Here is a 17,858-nt window from a genome sequence, read left to right on the forward strand (position 1 = left end):
TCCTGACCCAAGTCCTCAGTTTTCTCACTTCTCTCTTTAATCATCATGAACACAATGTTGTAATGCTAGATATTTGTCACACAACATCCAAGCCTTTCTTGTATGTGTACAGAGGAGATAAATGTTTCAGTGTACAAAACATTTTGTTGCTCACACCACACTTTCTTATTCAAAAGCTAGTGATAAGAGGTTTGCCTATTGAATAATGAACACTCCAGTGGATCAAAAGGTATGCCATCCACTAATGGTCAAAATACATGTTACCCATTGCCTAAATCGATAACCTGAATAAACCAGCCAATCCACCCACGAGTATGACCCAATCACTTTACTTTTTCAGCACTGCAGATCCTATGTTAATTTCAGTACCACGCACAGCATGTGCATTCATATAGTCATTCATATGCACTGTATGTGCATTTATATAGTTTTTTCTGAAAAGATTGCTTTGAACACCTAGTTCGACTGTTGATCTCTCCACGCCTGCTGCAGATGTAAGGTCTCTCCGATGTGAATCTTCTGATGCCTCTTTAGGTTCTCCCCACGGCTGAAGCTCTTGCCGCACTGGCCGCAATAGTATGGCTTCTCTCCTGTGTGGACCCTTTTGTGCTTTTTGAGGTCCCCGGCCTGACTGAAACACCGGCCGCACTGAAGGCAGCAGTAGGGTTTTTCGCCCGTGTGACAGCGCTGGTGGATACGCAGGTTCCCCACCCGGCTGAACGTCTTGCCGCACACAAAGCAGCTGTGCGGCTCATCCCTCCTGAAGTGTTGCCTATGGTGTTTCCTCCCGTCCCTGCTGTTTTTCCCAAACCCAAACCTCCTCCCGACGCTGTTGTGATTCGAGTGGACGAATACGAGTTCGTTATATGGTCCAGTGCTCACATGAGACTTGTGAGCATTCGTTGTTGGGTCGTAGCGTGTGGAATTGCAGCTTAAATCGACACAATCAAAGGTCTCCGGGATAGTCAACGGTTCGGGTGCTGAGCACTCGGTGGGCTCGGGTTCCGTCTTGATAACAGTCAGATTGATGCCAAGCTGGGCGTTTCCCTGTGAAGTGCTATTCAAGTCTGAGTGCGAGTCATTTTTCACACCCTGAGGAACGTGGACTGAAACAGCTTCATCTGATTGCTGTGCCACCCCCTCGTGATGCCCGGGTAAGGTTAAGGTAAAGTTACACTCTGTCTCATAGTGTGCTGTTTGATCCAGCTCCAGTGCATTGTACTCCTCCTCCTCCTGCCTTAGTCTCACAGTCTGTTCGAAGGTGAGCGCTGGTTTCTCATCTACCTGTGTGGGCTCTGGGCTGTCCTGCCTCAGAATAGGGCTCCAACCCTGCTCTGACGGTTTCTCGATGGCCGCTCTTCCACGGCCACCAGTCGCAGGAAATGTTGCAAGTTTAGCAGCTGCAAAACAAAAAGATGAAAGAGTGAACTTGAGCAAGCAGCAGAAAATGCTATAAAATCTTATTGATTTGATTATGTTGGCCAGCCACCCACCACCACTGAGACAATATCTTGACTCACCTGTGTTCTCTCTCTTCATCTTGTCCTGCATTTCCTGCAGTCTTCTCCTCAGACTCTCATTCTCTCTCTGAGTTCTGGCTGTTTTCTCCTGGTACTCAGACACAGTCTCTTTCACCACCTCCAGAACCTCATGCACTGCCACCGTCAGCAGCTTCGCCACACGGGCGTTCAGACGCTCAATTTTGGACATCCTGAAAGGAACATAAACATAGGTGTCTGCTGATCTGCACCAAAAACTATTGCATTACTTCCATTTCAGGATAAGCAAACAGTGCAGTGTCAATTCACCTGCCACTAGATATTGATAGGAGGGATTGACTGTTATTGAATGACATATTGAGCAGCTTATCCAATTCGAACAGAAAGATCAACCATTGAGAATGCTCATTGGTTGGTCACCCTCTTTGGTTGTACCTCTGTAGTGTAGTGTTGCACGGTATACTGAAACTTCGATACTAGAACATAAAAAAAGTTCGGTACTAGAATTTGTTACTTTCTGTACTTCTGTCAAATGTGTCTCACGTCGTATAATGATTGAGAGGATGAAGTCTGTATCAGCGCAGCCGATATCCCCTTCTGCAGTGAGTGCACCGTTCATGCCCCTTACCTGCTCCATTTACTCATTGCTAGCTTCCCACTCATGCTGCCAAACATACCCTCATAAAACTGACCATCCTACCGATCCTTGACTTCGGCGATGTCATTTACAAAATAGCCTCCAATACCCTACTCAATAAACTGGATGCAGTATATCACAGTGCCATCCGTTTTGTCACCAAAGCCCCATATACTACCCACCACTACGACCTGTACGCTCTCGTTGGCTGGCCCTCACTGGGCTATACTCGGCCTTGTCTTAGGACGGTAAGTTGGTGGTTGGAGACATCCCTCTAGTGGTGTGGGGGCTGTGCTTTGGCAAAGTGGGTGGGGTTATATCCTGCCTGTTTGGCCCTGTCCGGGGGTATCATCGGATGGGGCCACAGTGTCTTCTGATCCCTCCTGTCTCAGCCTCCAGTATTTATGCTGCAGTAGTTTGTGTCGGGGGGCTAGGGTCAGTCTGTTACATCTGGAGTATTTCTCTTGTCTTATCCGGTGTCCTGTGTGAATTTAAATATGCTCTCTCTAATTCTCTCTTTCTGTCTTTCTCTCGGAGGACCTGAGACCTAGGACCATGCCTCAGGACTACCTGGTATGATGACTCCTTGCTGTCCCCAGTCCACCTGGCCGTGCTGCTGCTCCAGTTTCAACTGTTCTGCCTGCGGCTATGGAACCCTGACCTGTTCACCGGACGTGCTTGTTGCACCCTCGACAACTACTATGATTATTATTATTTGACCATGCTGGTCATTTATGAACATTTTAACATCTTGACCATGTTCTGTTATAATATCCACCCTGCACAGCCAGAAGAGGACTGGCCACCCCTCATAGCCTGGTTCCTCTCTAGGTTTCTTCCTAGGTTTTTGGCCTTTCTAGGGAGTTTTTCCTAGCCACCGTGCTTCTTTCACATGCATTGCTTGCTGTTTGGGGTTTTAGGCTGGGTTTCTGTACAGCACTTTGAGATATCAGCTGATGTACGAAGGGCTATATAAATAAATTTGATTTGATACTCGTTGCCAAACCCACTGGCTCCAGGTGATCTACAAGACCCTGCTAGGTAAAGTCCCCCCTTATCTCCGCTCACTGGTCACCATAGCAGCACCCACCTGTAGCACGCGCTCCAGCAGGTATATCTCTCCGGTCACCCCCAAAGCCAATTCCTCCTTTGGCCGTCTCTCCTTCCAGTTCTCTGCTGCCAATGACTGGAACAAACTACAATAATCTCTGAAACTGGAAACACTTATCTCCCTCACTAGCTTTAAGCACCAGCTGTCAGAGCAGCTCACAGATCACTGCACCTGTACATAGCCCATCTATAATTTAGCCCAAACAACTACCGCTTCCCCTATTGTATTTATTTAGCTACTTTAGCACCCCATTATTTCTACTTTGCACTTTCTCCCACTACAAATCTACCATTCCAGTGTTTTACTTGCTATATTGTATTTACTTTGCCACCATGGCCTTTTTTGCCTTTACCTCCCTTATCTCACCTCATTTGCTCACATTGTATATAGACTTATTTTTCTACTGTATTATTGACTGCATGTTTGTTTTACTCCATGTGTAACTCTGTGTTGTTGTATGTGTCGAACTGCTTTGCTTTATCTTGGCCAGGTCGCAATTGTAAATGAGAACTTGTTCTCAACTTGCCTACCTGGTTAAATAAAGGTGCATTTTTTAATTTTTTTTAGTTAAAAACTCATGCTGCACAGAAGTTACCACACTTGAATAATGCAACACGGCATGTAGAAATGTTGAAAATGTTAGCAAATCAATATCCATACAGGCTAGAAACCTACAATGCAAGAAGATACCGGTGGCTTCCATTTGTAATTGTAGGTTAACTTTCGTTGCTAGCTTACAGCTGAAGCTAACATCAAACAATTCACAACCCTAGTACTTTGTGATGTAATGCAAATCATAATGCAAAATATGCTGATTTCAAAGCTGTCACCAAAAACGTTATTAATTCACTTCGTCGTCTCTGCATCACATCCAAAGATACTTTCCCACCGTCTGTAACGTCTCCCTCAACTGGCTATATGGGCATATATTATTTTTTTAAATTTAATTTCATCTTTATTTAACCAGGTAGGCCAGTTGAGAACAAGTTCTCATTTACAACTGCGACCTGGCCAAGATAAAGCAAAGCAGTGTGACACAAACAGAGGTACACATGGAATAAACAAATGTACAGTCAATAACACAATAGAAAAAAAATCGATATACAGTGTGTGCAAATGAGGTAAGATTAGGGAGGTAAGCAATAAATAGACCATAGTGACGAAGTAATTACAATTTTGCAATTAAACAATGAAGTGATAGATGTGCAGTAGATGACTGTGCAAGTAGAGATACTGGGGTGCAAAGGAGCAGAAAGATTAACAATATGGGAATGAGGTAGTTGGATGGGCTATTTACAGATGGCCTATATGCCTCGTCATGAATGACTTCATTAATGGATTTCATAATAGAAGAGATTGTAAATGTTGATCAGTACAATAAAATAAGTCCCAAATGGGAGGGAAACAGATTGGCACCTGTAGCTACATTAAATAATTTTTAAAGTATTTTCTTCAAACGGCATTGTTGGTTAAGGGCTTGCAAGTAAGCATTTCACTGTAAGGTCTACACCTGTTGTATTCGGCGCATGTGACAAATACAATTGGATTTTAATAGTGAAAATATGCTTTCACCTGTATTGTGAATAGGCCGCCTAGGCCATCTTGATTTACCATGTTTACCAATAGAGATTTACCATTCAAATAAATTATTACCGTTATGTAGTTACATTGGTAAAAACTGTCAAATTAATTATGATTGTACAATTTATTAATTTATGCATACATGGCTGTCTCTGAAAAATGTTGACATCAAATTTAAAATGTAATGATATTGAACTCAAAAGATGTACAACGATAAAACAGAGCAGTAACGTTAGCTGAGTTATCCGTCTGGATCAAGTGCCATGGTATCGAGTTACTAAAACTGGTATCGAAAGAAATTCTGGTATCGTGACAACACACTCTAGTGGTGGAAAACCAGTCAGTGAGTGGGATACACTTTGTGTATGACACTCAAGTTTATACAAAAAAAGTCAAACAATAGATACCTCTCTTTGTTGACCCTTATCCGCCGTCTAGGTGTCCAAAACAACAGACAAGTTTGTATGGGGAATGGGCTAGCCAGCTAACGCGATAGTTAGCACAGTGCACCACAGTCGCCAGGAAAAAAAAAAACGTGTCCAACCTTTGGCTTACAACTTTTTAAAGTAATGATGATAAAATGTACATTGTAAACGAAATAATCCTCGTATGAAAACAGGTTTACTAATTGAACTAAGGTTCACGTTTTGATAGAAAAAAAAACACGCAGCAGCCTCCAAGTATGACGCCTGCTGTGAAGCAGGCAGGAATAAGAAAGCACTTCCAGGTCACGGACATTCTTCGATGAGGTTTATAATCGGTTGGCATCCAAAAAAGGTGCATTACCACCACCTACTAGACTGGAGTAAACTCCCTTAAACTTTGTTGATTTTTTTTTTTAATTAATAAAATAAACAAATACTCTACACTTACTAAAAACCCACTCCACTATTTAAATATATTTAGTCCTACCTCAGGCCAACAGCCTGAAAGGATGGGACACTACCACTCAACACACCCTGTAACTCTTCTGACATCAAGTTTCGCACACCCAAATAAATACCTCTCTGCAGCTGCCACCACCATTTTTCTGTGACTTACGTTCCATCCCTGCAGTACAGTTGATAACCATTGCTATCGATGAAAAAAATCCAATCTTACTGAAACATATAACATTTTTTGCCTATCCCTCTGTACTGGTACAGCTCTACTACTCACAACACTCCTCTCAGGATCCCTCCCCTTGACCCATTTTCCTCTACTTTCTTCACTGGCTCAGCATACGACAACTTTTGCACTACTCTAACCCTGGAAACCTCAACCTGCCTCTCTCGCACCGGACATTTCTGATCCCCAGCCCCATGGGCACCCCTACAATTAACATATACCACTACTTTCTTCAATGCTACACATTCTTTTGTTTCATGCCCTTTGCACACTTCTCACACCTAGGAACCTCCCTCCTACAAACTGCTGCCACATGCCCATAAGCTTAACACCTGTAACAACGTAATGTATTCGGCACAAAAGCTTGTACGATAACTTATATATCCTAACATCACTTTGTCGGGCAAAGACTCAACATCAAAACTCAAAAGGACAGACAATGACTCTTCTGTTTCACCACTCACACCACCCTGTCTGCGTCACACCAAATGACGAGCGTCACAAAACCAGGTCACAGATTTTCTTATTCTTTAAATTTGTATTGGTGGATCGCAACTAACTGAAAGGTGCATACACCACCACCTACTGTACGGAGTGTGAGGATTTTACATTTACATTTTAGTCATTTAGCAGACGCTCTTATCCAGAGCGACTTACAGTAGTGAGTACATACATTTTTTCTCTGTACTGGTCCCCCATGGGAATCGAACCCACAACCCTGGCATTGCAAACACCATGCTCTACCAACTGAGCCACACGGGACCAGGATGATCACAGACTCCCAATTCATCTGTTTTGTCTACTGTTCTGGAAAGTGAATTCATTACACTTTGTGACACAAAAAGGTAAGGGAAGAAAAATTCCCCTACCATCTAACCTTACAACCAATAAAACCTAACCACTATTCCACTACCTGACCCTATCTGATCCTACACCAGGCCGGCATTCTGGGAGGACGGGACATTATCGTTCAACACACCTTGTAACTCCTCTGCAGTAAAATATCATACACCCAAGTACTTCTCTGCTGCTGCCACAACAACATCTATTTTCTGTTATTTACATTCCATTTCTGCGGTACAGTTGATAACCATGGCTATGAACGCTAAGAAGCCAACCATACTGAAGCACGTTATTCCGATCATTCCCTATTGGCCTCAGCCTACTCACAGAGAACCTCTTACATGCTGACCAGACCGGACGTGTCGTGTGCGTGAGCATAGCAAAAGAAGTGTACACATACATGTTATTCAATCATTGCACCCACGCTGCTCGCACGCATTAGCAAGCATCGGCGTGGTCAGGTGCTAAAATAGAACTTGGTTCTATTCGTGACACAGCGCGGTGCAAGTCCTGCCTCTCCCATCTCCTCATTGGTTTTTAGGAGCAAATACCCACGTGCCATCTCCTCATTGGTTTTTAGGTGCATATACCCACGTGGATGATTGAAAGATGAACTGAGGTCCACACTCCAGTCGGTTGTGGAAATGCACCTTTTAAAGTTGGTTGCCAACCGCCACATAAATTCCAAAGAAGAAGAAGCCTGAAGAAGGAAAGATTACTAGAAACAAACGTTTACCATTTTATCTGTGGATTAATTGTCGGAGTAGAGGACTTTGAGCATTTCAGGTAAAATAACAACCCAATGTTTATATCCCAGGAGAAATTAGCTAGCAACAGCTGGCTAGGTAAATGCCCATAAATGTTTAATGCTTTTCAACCTGTCCCCAAATTAATATAATTGGTTCAGAGTTTCTTTAGATATTTCAACCTGCGTGTCCTGATCGGTTTTGGTGTGGGGGGACAAAATCAACATGCGTGCGATGGAGCGTGCGGTCAGCATGTTAGGATCCCTAGCCCTGGACCCATATTCCTCTACTTCTTCACTGTTTCCAGAAGGGTTTAACGTAAAAACATTTTTTCAAAACATACACATACAAACGACAGTATTACTAAATAAACTACAGTAAAAAAAAGTAACACAATAAAATAACAATAACGAGGCTATATACAGGCGCTACCAGTACCGAGTCAATGTGCAGGGGTGCAGGCTCGTCGAGGTAATGGAAATAATTTGTTCATGTAGGTAGGGGTAAAGTGACTATACATATATAATAAACAGCGAGTAGCAACAGTGTAAAAACAAAGGTGTGGGTGGGGGGGGGGCTAGAAGCTGTTGTTCAGCAGTCTTATGGCTTGGGGGTAGAAGCTGCTAAGGAGCCTTTTGGACCTAGACTTGGCGCTCCGGTACCGCTTGCCGTGCGGTAGCAGAGAGAACAGTTTATGACTTCGGTGACTGGAGTCTTTAACAATTTTTGGGGCCTTCCTCTGTCACCGCCTAATATAGAGGTCCTGGATGGCAGGAAGATTGCCCCCAGTGATGTACTGGGCTGTACACACTACCCTCTGTAGCACTTTATGGTCAGATGCCAAACAGTTACCATACCAGGTGGTGATGCAACCGGTCAGGACGCTCTGATGGTGTAACTGTAGAACTTTTTGAGGATCCAGGGACCCATGACAAATCTTTTCAGTCTCCTGAGGGGGAATAGGCTTTGTCGTGCCTTCTTCACAACTGCCTTGTTGTGTTTGGACCATGATAGTTTGTTGGTGATGTGGACACTAATGAACTTGAAGCTCTCAACCCACTCCACTGCAACCCCGTCGATTTTAATGGGGGTGTGTTTGTCCCTCATTTTCCTATAGTCCAAGATCAGCTCCTTTGTCTTGCTCACGTTGAGGGAGAGGTTGTTGTCCTGGCACCACACTGCCAGGTCTCTGATCTCCTCCTTATAGTCTCATCGTTGTCGGTGATCAGGCCAACCACTGTTGTGTAGTCAGCAAACTTAATGATGGTGTTGTAGTCGTGCTTGACCATACAGTCGTGGGTGAACAGGGAGTACAGGAGGGGAATAAGCACTCACCCCTGAGGGGCCCCCGTTTTGAGGATCAGCATGGCAGATGTGTTGTTGCACACCCTTACCATCTGGGGGGCAGCCAATCAGGAAGTCCAGGATCCAGTTGCAGAGGGTGGGGTTTAGTCCCAGGGTCCTTAGCTTAGTGATGAGCTTTGTGTGCACTATGATGTTGAACGCTGACTACAGTCAATTAACGTTATTTATTATTATTTCTTTTTTTAACTTTTATTTCACTAGGCAAGTCAGTTAAGAACAAATTCTTATTCACAATGACAGCCTACAGCGGGCAAACCCGGACAACGCTGGGCCAATTGTGCACTGCCCTATGGGAGTCCCAATCACAGCCGGTTGTGATACAGCCTGGATTCAAACCAGGGTGTCTGTAGTGACGCCTCTAGCACTGAGATGCAGTGCCTTAGACTGCTACGCTACTCTGGAGCCCAACCATATAGGTGTTCCTTTTGTCCAGGTGGGAAAGGGCAGTGTGGAGTGCAATTGAGATTCTATCATCTGTGGATCTGTTCAGGCGGTATGCAAATTGGAGTGGGTCTAAGGATTCCAGGATGTTGTTGATGTGAGCCATGACCAGCCTTTCAAAGCACTTCATGGCTACTGACGTGAGTGCTACGGGGCGGTAGTCATTTAGGCAGGTTACCTTCACATTCTTGAGCACAGGGACTATGGTGGTCTGCTTGAAACATGTAGGTATTACAGACTCGGTCAGGTAAAGGTTGTAAATGTCAGTGAAGACCCTTGCCAGTTGGTCCGCGCATGCTTCGAGTACGTCTTGGTAATCCGTCTGGCCCAGCGGCCTTGTGAATTTTGACCTGTTTAAAGGTCTTGCTCACATCGACTATGGAGAACGTGATCACACAGTTATCCGGAACAGCTGGTGCTCTCATGTATGCTTCAGTGTTGCTTGCCTCGAAGCGAGCATTAAAGGCATTTAGCCCATCTGGTAGGCTTGCGTCACTGGGCAGCTCACGGATGGGTTTCGCTTTGTAGTCCGTAATAGTTTGCAAGCCCTGCCACATCCGACGAGCGTCAGAGCCAGTGTAGTAGGATTCAATCTTAGTCCTGTATTGACGCTTACCTGTTTGATGGTTCGTCTGAGGGCAGAGAGGAATTTATTATAAGTGTCCGGGTTAGTGTCCCGCTCCTCGAAAGCGGCAGCTTTAGCCTTTAGCTCGGTGTGGATGTTGCCTGTAATCCATGGCTTCTGGTTTGATTCTGTACATACGGTCACTTTGGGGACTTGAGGAAGCTGGTGACTGAGGTGGTATACTCCACAATGCCATTGGATGAATCCTGGAACACACTTGTTTTCTCAATCTAAGCAATATAGATGTATGTATGAGCATACAGTATATTTCCATTCACAAGGATACACTGTGTAGTAATGAACATTTTAAGCAAAAACAATGCGCCAGAGTTAATGCAGGAGCTAGAATGCTTTTTAGACCACCACTACCATGCCCCGTTGGACATGAAACATGTCAAAGGCAGCAACTGCACTTGCTCCGTCATATGCCCACCGCGCAAAAAGTAACAACCGTGGCCTTCTTCATCCGAAACCACTGGCGATGGAGAGTCTTTCAGCACGGAGGCTATGGACATGCCAGGGACTGCTGGAGTCTATCAACAAAAAGCTGGCGAAACTGGAGATGCTAGAGACAACCCAACAGAGCATTGCAGAACTGACACTTAGTTTGGAGTTCAGCCAAAAGGAAATAGACAAACTGAAGAAGGAGAACGAATCTTTGAAAGGTGCTGTACATAACATTCAGAATGCAGTTAAACCAATTCATCGGAAGAATAGAACACTGAAGGAGTCACTGCTTGATGTACAATCTCAAGGAAGGTTTTGTGGATTCCTGAGACAGACAATATCTAACCAGATGATAATGTGAAGGAATTTATGACTGAAAAGCTGAAACTGCCCTCCAATGTCGTGGAGAAAATCACCTTCTCCAGGGTGCATAGAATGGGGAAACCCTTCAGAGCAATACCTCACGCAATTATTGCGCTCTTTAAACATTTCAAACAGAAGGGAATGGTCAAAACCAGGGACAGAGACTTAAAAGGAACTAACTATGCGATGAATGACCCCTTTCCCCATGACATAAACCAGAGACGCAATGTACTCTATCCTGTCATGCGAGAACACAGGGGGCAGGAGTGACAGAGTTGCAATGGTTGTGGATAAACTGTACATACAGTTGAAGTCGGAAGTTTATATACACCTTAGGCAAATACATTTCAACTCAGTTTTTCACAATTCCTGACATATAATCCTAGTAAAAATTCCCGGTCTTAGGTCAGTTAGGATCACCACTTTACTTTAAGAATGTGAAATGTCAGAATAATAGCAGAGAGAATTATTAATTTCAGCTTTCATTTCTTTCATCACATTCCCAGTGGGTCTGAAGTTTACATACACTCAATTAGTATTTGGTAGCATTGCCTTTAAATTGTTTAACTTGGGTCAAATATATCGGGTAGCCTTCCACAAGCTTCCCACAATAAGTTGGGTGAATTTTGTCCCATTCCTCCTGACAGAGCTGGTGTAACTGAGTCAGGTTTGTAGGTCTCCTTGCTCGCACACACTTTCAGTTCTGCCCACAAATTTTCTATAGGATTGAGGTCAGGGCTTTGTGATGGCCACTCCAATAGCTTGACTTTGTTGTCCTTAAGCCATTTTGCCACAACGTTGGAAGTATGCTTGGGGTCATTGTCCATTTGGAAGACCCATTTGCGACCAAGCTTTAACTTCCTGACTGATGTCTTGAGATGTTGCTTCAATATATCCACATAAGTTTCTTGCCTCATGACGCCATCTATTTTGTGAAGTGCACCAGTCCCTCCTGCTGCAAAGCACCCCCACAACATGATGCTGCCACCCCCGTACTTCAAGGTTGGGATGGTGATCTTTGGCTTGCAAGTCTCCTCCTTTTTCCTCCAAACATAATGATGGTCATTATGGCCAAACAGTTCTATTTGTGTTTCATCAGACCAGAGGATATTTCTCCAAAAAGTACGATCTTTGTCCCCATGTGCAGTTTCAAACCGTAGTCTGGCTTTTTTATGGCGGTTTTGGAGCAGTGGCTTCTTCCTTGCTGAGCGGCCTGTCAGATTATGTCGATATAGGACTCGTTTTACTGTGGATATAGATACTTTTGTACCTGTTTTATCCAGCATCTTCACAAGGTCCTTTGCTGTTCTGGGATTGATTTGCGCTTTTCGCACCAAAGTATGTTCATCTCTAGGAGACAGAACGCGTCTCCTTCCTGAGCAGTATGACGGCTGCGTGGTCCCATGGTGTTTATGCTTGCATACCATTGTTTGTACAGATGAACGTGGTACCTTCAAGCGTTTGGAAATTGCTCCCAAGAATAAACCAGACGTGTGGTCTACAATTTTTTTCTGAAGTCTTGGCTGATTTCTTTTGATTTTCACATGATGTCAAGCAAAGAGGCACTGAGTTTGAAGGTAGGCCTTGAAATACATCCACAGGTACACCTCCAATTGACTCAAATTATGTCAATTAGCCTATCAGAAGCTTCTAAAGCCATGACATCATTTTGTGGAATTTTCCAAGCTGTTTAAAGGCAGAGTCAATTTAGTGTATGTAAACTTCTGACCCACTGGAATTGTGATACAGTGAATAAAGTGAAATAATCTGTCTGTAAACAATTGTTGGAAAAATTACTTGTGTTATGCACAAAGTAGATGTCCTAACCGACTTGCCAAAACTATAGTTTGTCAACAAGAAATTTGTGGAGTGGTTGAAAAACTTGTTTTAATGACTCCAACCTAAGTGTATGTATACTTCTGACTTCAATTGTATGCACACACCACTTTTCCGTTTATTATTTTTAGAGTTTTTTGAAAAAAGTATTTTTTTACATTTCACTTCACCAATTTCAACTATTTTGTTTAAGTCCATTACATTAAATCCAAATAAAAATACATTTAAATTACAGGTTGTAATGCAACAAAATAGGAAAAAAACGCCAAGGGGGATGAATACTTTTGCAACATGTGCCACAATAGTAATAATTTGACTTGTATTTTTTTAAATGAGCACCTTATAAACTGCATATGCCCCAAAAAAACTGTTGTTTTGACAAAAACAAAATCACTCATTATAGGGAAAATCAGGTTGTATGCCTGTTGAAACTAACACAATTACAAAATCACATGGAAACATGGAGGACAACCTACTTTAGACAACCAGCTACATTTTGGACTGATGCATTTTGATTTGGGGGTTTGCTAAAACAGAAAGAGAAATGCAACACTTATTTGTCAATCACTCATATTGATATCAAGTTGGAATCAATAACATGGGGGGGAGTCGGGTAACACATCCTGTTAACTAACCTTACAAAAAAAAACACAGAATGTGGGAATAATTTGTGTATCACTGGTTAGAGAACAACTTGTAGAAGACAGCCAGCTACAGTTTGGATTGTTGCATTTTGTTTCAAGTGGGTCGCCAACATGGAAAGGTAAACGCAACACTATTTTGTTAATCACTCATATCGATATCAATTTGAAATCAGTAGAGCGGGTGCAAACATTTGAGGTGTATGCACTGTTTAAACAAACACTATTCAAAGGCCACAATGAATCTGAGAATAATTTACATATCAGTGGTTAGAAGAGAATTTGCTAAGAGACAGGCATCTAAATTCTAGAACAGGGGTTTCAAACTCATTCCAAGGAGGGCTGAGTGTCTGCGGATTTTTGTTTTTTCCTTTCAATTAAGACCAAGACAACCAGGTGAGAGGAGTTTGTTCTTTACTAACCCACAGACTCTCGGCCTTAGGTGGAACGAGCTTGACACGTGTTCTAGAATGTCGGATGGAAGTTTTGGAAGGCTGCCGAAATAGGGAAGGAAACAAATCAGTTGCTTTGTTATTTAACTTCAACAAATCACGACCCGCCATAGGATATCAACAGTGACAAGGGTTGGTTGTTATTTGAGTGATAGTTTAACTCTCAAATCCATGAATTGGTGTGAGACCAGCGTCTTTTATACAGGGAGCTTTCAAATTGTCCACGCCATTTGAGTTAGAAAATTAAAGTAGAAGGCCACCAGTGCATACCATAAAATCAACAGTGCAAAACCAATGATATTGCTCTGTTTTAAGCAATCGATTTTGTGTCAATGTGTTGACTATAAATGTGTATACTAACATCACTAATGAGGTAAAAAGGATGTGCAAATACCCTCAATTCAATGTGGTCACAACGTGAGGCTGTGTAATGTAATAAGACATTCTGTCCAAGTACAGGAAATTAGAGTAACAGGGTTGGTTATGTTTCCACTTGACACTGCAGAAATATGTATTAGATGTTTATGTATTCCCATTGGTTGGTTGAATTTACATATTAATATTATGACATTGGTCATGCTTGCAGATAGGGGGGAGATCGCAAACTTAAATTCTTCCCAGTCTGATATTGACATTCAAGCAGTAGGTCATGTTCTGAAATACTGTATTCTATTTTTCAGATTTACAACGTGTGCGAGTTCACTATGTACGTTCTGATATACACTACTGTTTTTTCCATGAAACCATACATGAAATGAGTTGCAAAATGAATAGGAAATATAGCCAAGACGTTGACAAGGTTATCAATAATGATTTTTAATTGAAATAATTGTGTCCTTCAAACTTTGCTTTTGTCAAAGAATACTTCATTTGCAGCAATTACAGCCTTGCAGACCTTTGTCATTCTAGTTGTCAAATTGTTAAAGTAATCTGAAGAGATTTCACCCCATGCTTCCTGAAGCACCTCCCACAAATTGAATTGGCTTGATGGGCACTTCTTACGGTCAAGCTGCTCCCACAACAGCTCAATAGGGTTGAGATCCGGTGACTGTGCTGGCCACTCCATTAGACAGAATACCAGCTGACTGCTTCTTCCCTAAATAGTTCTTGCACAGTTTGGAGCTGTGCTTTGGGTCATTGTCCTGTTATAGGAGGAAATTGGCTCCAATTAAGCGCCGTCCACAGGGTATGGCATGGCTTTGCAAAATGGAGTGATAGCCTTCCTTCCTCAAGATCCCTTTTACCCTGTACAAATCTCCCACTTTACCACCACCAAAGCACCCCCAGACCATCACATTGCCTCTACCATGCTTGACAGATGGTGTCAAGCACTCCTCCAGCATCTTATTTTTTTCTGCGTCTCACAAATGTTCTTCTTTATGATCCGAACACCTCAAACTTAGATTGATCTGTCCATAACACTTTTTTCCAATCTTCCTCTGTCCGGTGTCTGTGTTCTTTTGCCCATCTTAATCTTTTATTTTTATTGGCCAATCTGAGACATGGCTTTTTCTTTGCAACTCTGCCTAGAAGGCCAGCATCCCGGAGTCGCCTCTTCATTGTTGACGTTGAGACTGGTGTTTTGCAGGTACTGTTTAATAAAGCTGCCAGTTGAGGACTTGTGAGGCGTCTGTTTCTCAAACTAGACACTAATGTACTTGTCCTCTTGCTCAGTTGTGCACTGGGGCCTCCCACTCTTCTATTCTGGTTAGAGCCAGTTTGCGCTGTTCTGTGAAGGGAGTAGTACACAGTGTTGTAAGTGATCTTCCGTTTCTTGGCAATTTCTCACATGGAATAGCCTTCATTTCTCAGAACAAGAATAGACTGACGAGTTTCAGAAGAAAGTTCTTTGTTTCTGGATATTTTGAGCCTGTAATTGAACCCACAAATGCTGATGCACAAGATACTCAACTAGTCTAAAGAAGGACAGTTTTATTGCTTCTTTAATCAAAACAACAGTTTTCAGCTGTGCTAACAATCGCAAAAGGGTTTTCTAATGATCAATTAGCCTTTCAAAATTACAAACTTGGATTAGCTAACACAACGTGCCATTGGAACACAGGAGTGATGGTTGCTGATAATGGGCCTCTGTACGCCTATGTAGATCCTTTTTTTTTTTTTTTTTTCATCTGCAGTTTCCAGCACAATAGTCATTTACAACATTAACAATGTCTACACTATTTCTGATCAATTTTGTTATTTTAAAATGGACAAATAATGTGCTTTTCTTTCAAAAACAAAAACAAGGACATTTCTAAGTGACCACAAACTTTTGAACAGTACCTGTTAGATATTTGATGAATCCTGGGATGTGTTTTGTATGTTATTGCTGTAAGAGCGAGTTAGCTAGAATGCTCTAATTGTATTGGTCACATTAGCTCCCAGTTATTCCCATGTTAAAACAGACGAATCACGAACCTACAGCCATCAACATACTGTTGTCCTGTACATCTATTGTGCTTCCTTGTGTCTATCGTCAGGTACTTACATTTATTGTATATTATACTATTTTTGTCATTGTTATAAACATTTCAATTTAGGCTGATAGTGTTCATACACTGAGCATACAAAACATTAAGAACACCTGCTCTTTCCATGACAGACTAACCAGGTGAAAGCTATGATCACAATATTTACATTCAGCTTTTTGATACCTTCTAATCTGTGAGCATGTAGCCCTTCACACTCATACCTGTATACACGGGTTGAAAATGGCATATTTGGACACTAATAAGCACCTACATTGGAACGTAGTGTAAAGCAACATGCTCTACATGATGGCAATTCCCAGCATTGTGTGTTTTGACTGACAGACGTTCTGAACTTGAGCACTGCACGCAACAAGAAGTTGCCCCATCCCTCCCGATAATTGGGCAACTTTTTTGTTGTTGTCTGTTTGTTATGTCATCATACACTGGGTTGTTCTGAACACAATGAGCCTGTTCATTTATTGTGAAGACACTTTGCTGTGGCACACGCACCTGAATGTACTCATGACTCCTTTCTATGTGAATCAAAATTACAATCCGTTTCTCTGAATTGCCTTGTGAAAGCCTAACACTGTCAGATCATATAGGTTTAAAAAAAATGTACCTCATAGTTGAAGACTCTTCTTTGACTCATAAAAGTGCATTGAAATTGATTAGGAACTGTCCACACTATGGAGAGGTGCATGGTCACTTGGAGACCAGTTAGTCCTCTCACCCTTGTAATCTTTGTCTTCCACAATTTTCCAGCAATAGTCTTGTTACTGAATGTATCCAGAGTAGTTTCTGATTTTGTTATCAACAAATGCGGCAAAAAGTACAGTAAATGTAAAATACACATTTAAAATCAGTGTAATGTTTGGATTAAGACTTGTGTCTGGTGAACTGTTGTGTACTCACCTTTGGTCTAATAATATCCCCATTAACTCCAAAATCATGGTTATGCATATGCTTTTCGTATTTCTTCTGTAACAAACATGTACATTTAGCCCTATCCATGTAGACCATTTCCCACATGTGAAGGGTTTGCATGAATTAAGATGGGTTTCAATGCATTCATACTTTAGCTGCTTCAATGTTAACTATTTTTAAACTAAGCATTTAAAGGTTTTGTTTTATAAAATATTAACCTTTATTTAACTAGGCAAGTCAGTTCAGAACAAATTCTTATTTTCAATGACGGCCTAGGAACAGTGGGTTAACTGCCTTGTTCAGAGGCAAAACGACAGATTTTTACCTTGTCAGCTCGGGGATTCGATCTTGCAACCTTTTGGTTAATAGTCCAACACTCTAACCACTAGGCTATCTGCCGCCCCTATCTTTTCTTGGAAGATATCTCAATTATATAAGCCTATCTCACTATGTAAACTTCTTCCACTACTATTAATAATAATACTTTCAGCCAGCTGAGCAAGCGCACAAAGTTTCTACTAAAACGTCCTTTTCTAGTTGACATAAGCTGTATCCAATCAATCGATGTCTGGTTGTGTGGGAGTGTTTGGTTGTGCGATCGCCTAAGCCAGTGGAGGCATAGCTCTACAAAACTTAATTGTACAAAGCCTATTATTTGGTAGGGAATACTATTATCTACTATGTAGATCAGTGATTCTACACCTCACTTTGCTCAAGCTGATCCACTCCAATGGACTCAGAATTTGTAGAATTTTTAAAAATTAGG

The 17,858-nt window shown here is 42.1% G+C and overlaps 1 protein-coding gene across 5 annotated transcripts; it reads right to left on the reverse strand.

Annotated features, from left to right (window-relative positions):
• Positions 1-15: 15 nt before the first annotated feature.
• LOC106579075 (uncharacterized) lies at positions 16-7,177 on the reverse strand. 5 transcript variants are annotated; one of them, XM_045702588.2, is made up of 4 exons: positions 5,236-7,173; positions 3,227-3,322; positions 1,521-1,711; positions 16-1,400 (listed from the first exon to the last, which is right to left on the reverse strand). In XM_045702588.2, the coding sequence occupies exons 3-4, from the start codon at positions 1,708-1,710 to the stop codon at positions 457-459; spliced, it is 1,134 nt and encodes a 377-aa protein (XP_045558544.1). In that variant the 5' UTR covers position 1,711; positions 3,227-3,322; positions 5,236-7,173; the 3' UTR covers positions 16-456. The 5 variants fall into 5 exon arrangements, with proteins under 5 accessions (XP_045558544.1, XP_045558543.1, XP_082822018.1 ...); XM_045702587.2 differs by having other exon boundaries at positions 3,227-3,332; XM_082965892.1 differs by having other exon boundaries at positions 3,227-3,350.
• Positions 7,178-17,858: the final 10,681 nt, after the last annotated feature.

This window comes from Salmo salar, chromosome 19 (assembly GCF_965601325.2).
Source record: "Salmo salar chromosome 19, fSalSal1, whole genome shotgun sequence".
NCBI classification, from domain to species: domain Eukaryota; kingdom Metazoa; phylum Chordata; class Actinopteri; order Salmoniformes; family Salmonidae; genus Salmo; species Salmo salar.

Excerpts from the sequence above, each read along its gene's own strand:
- LOC106579075 (XM_014158610.3), bottom strand. The coding sequence starts at position 1,710 with ATGTCCAAAATTGAGCGTCTGAACGCCCGTGTGGCGAAGCTGCTGACG. Across the intron at positions 1,401-1,520 it reads GATGAAGAGAGAGAACACAG|CTGCTAAACTTGCAACATTT; the intron begins GTGAGTCAAGAT and ends TTTGTTTTGCAG.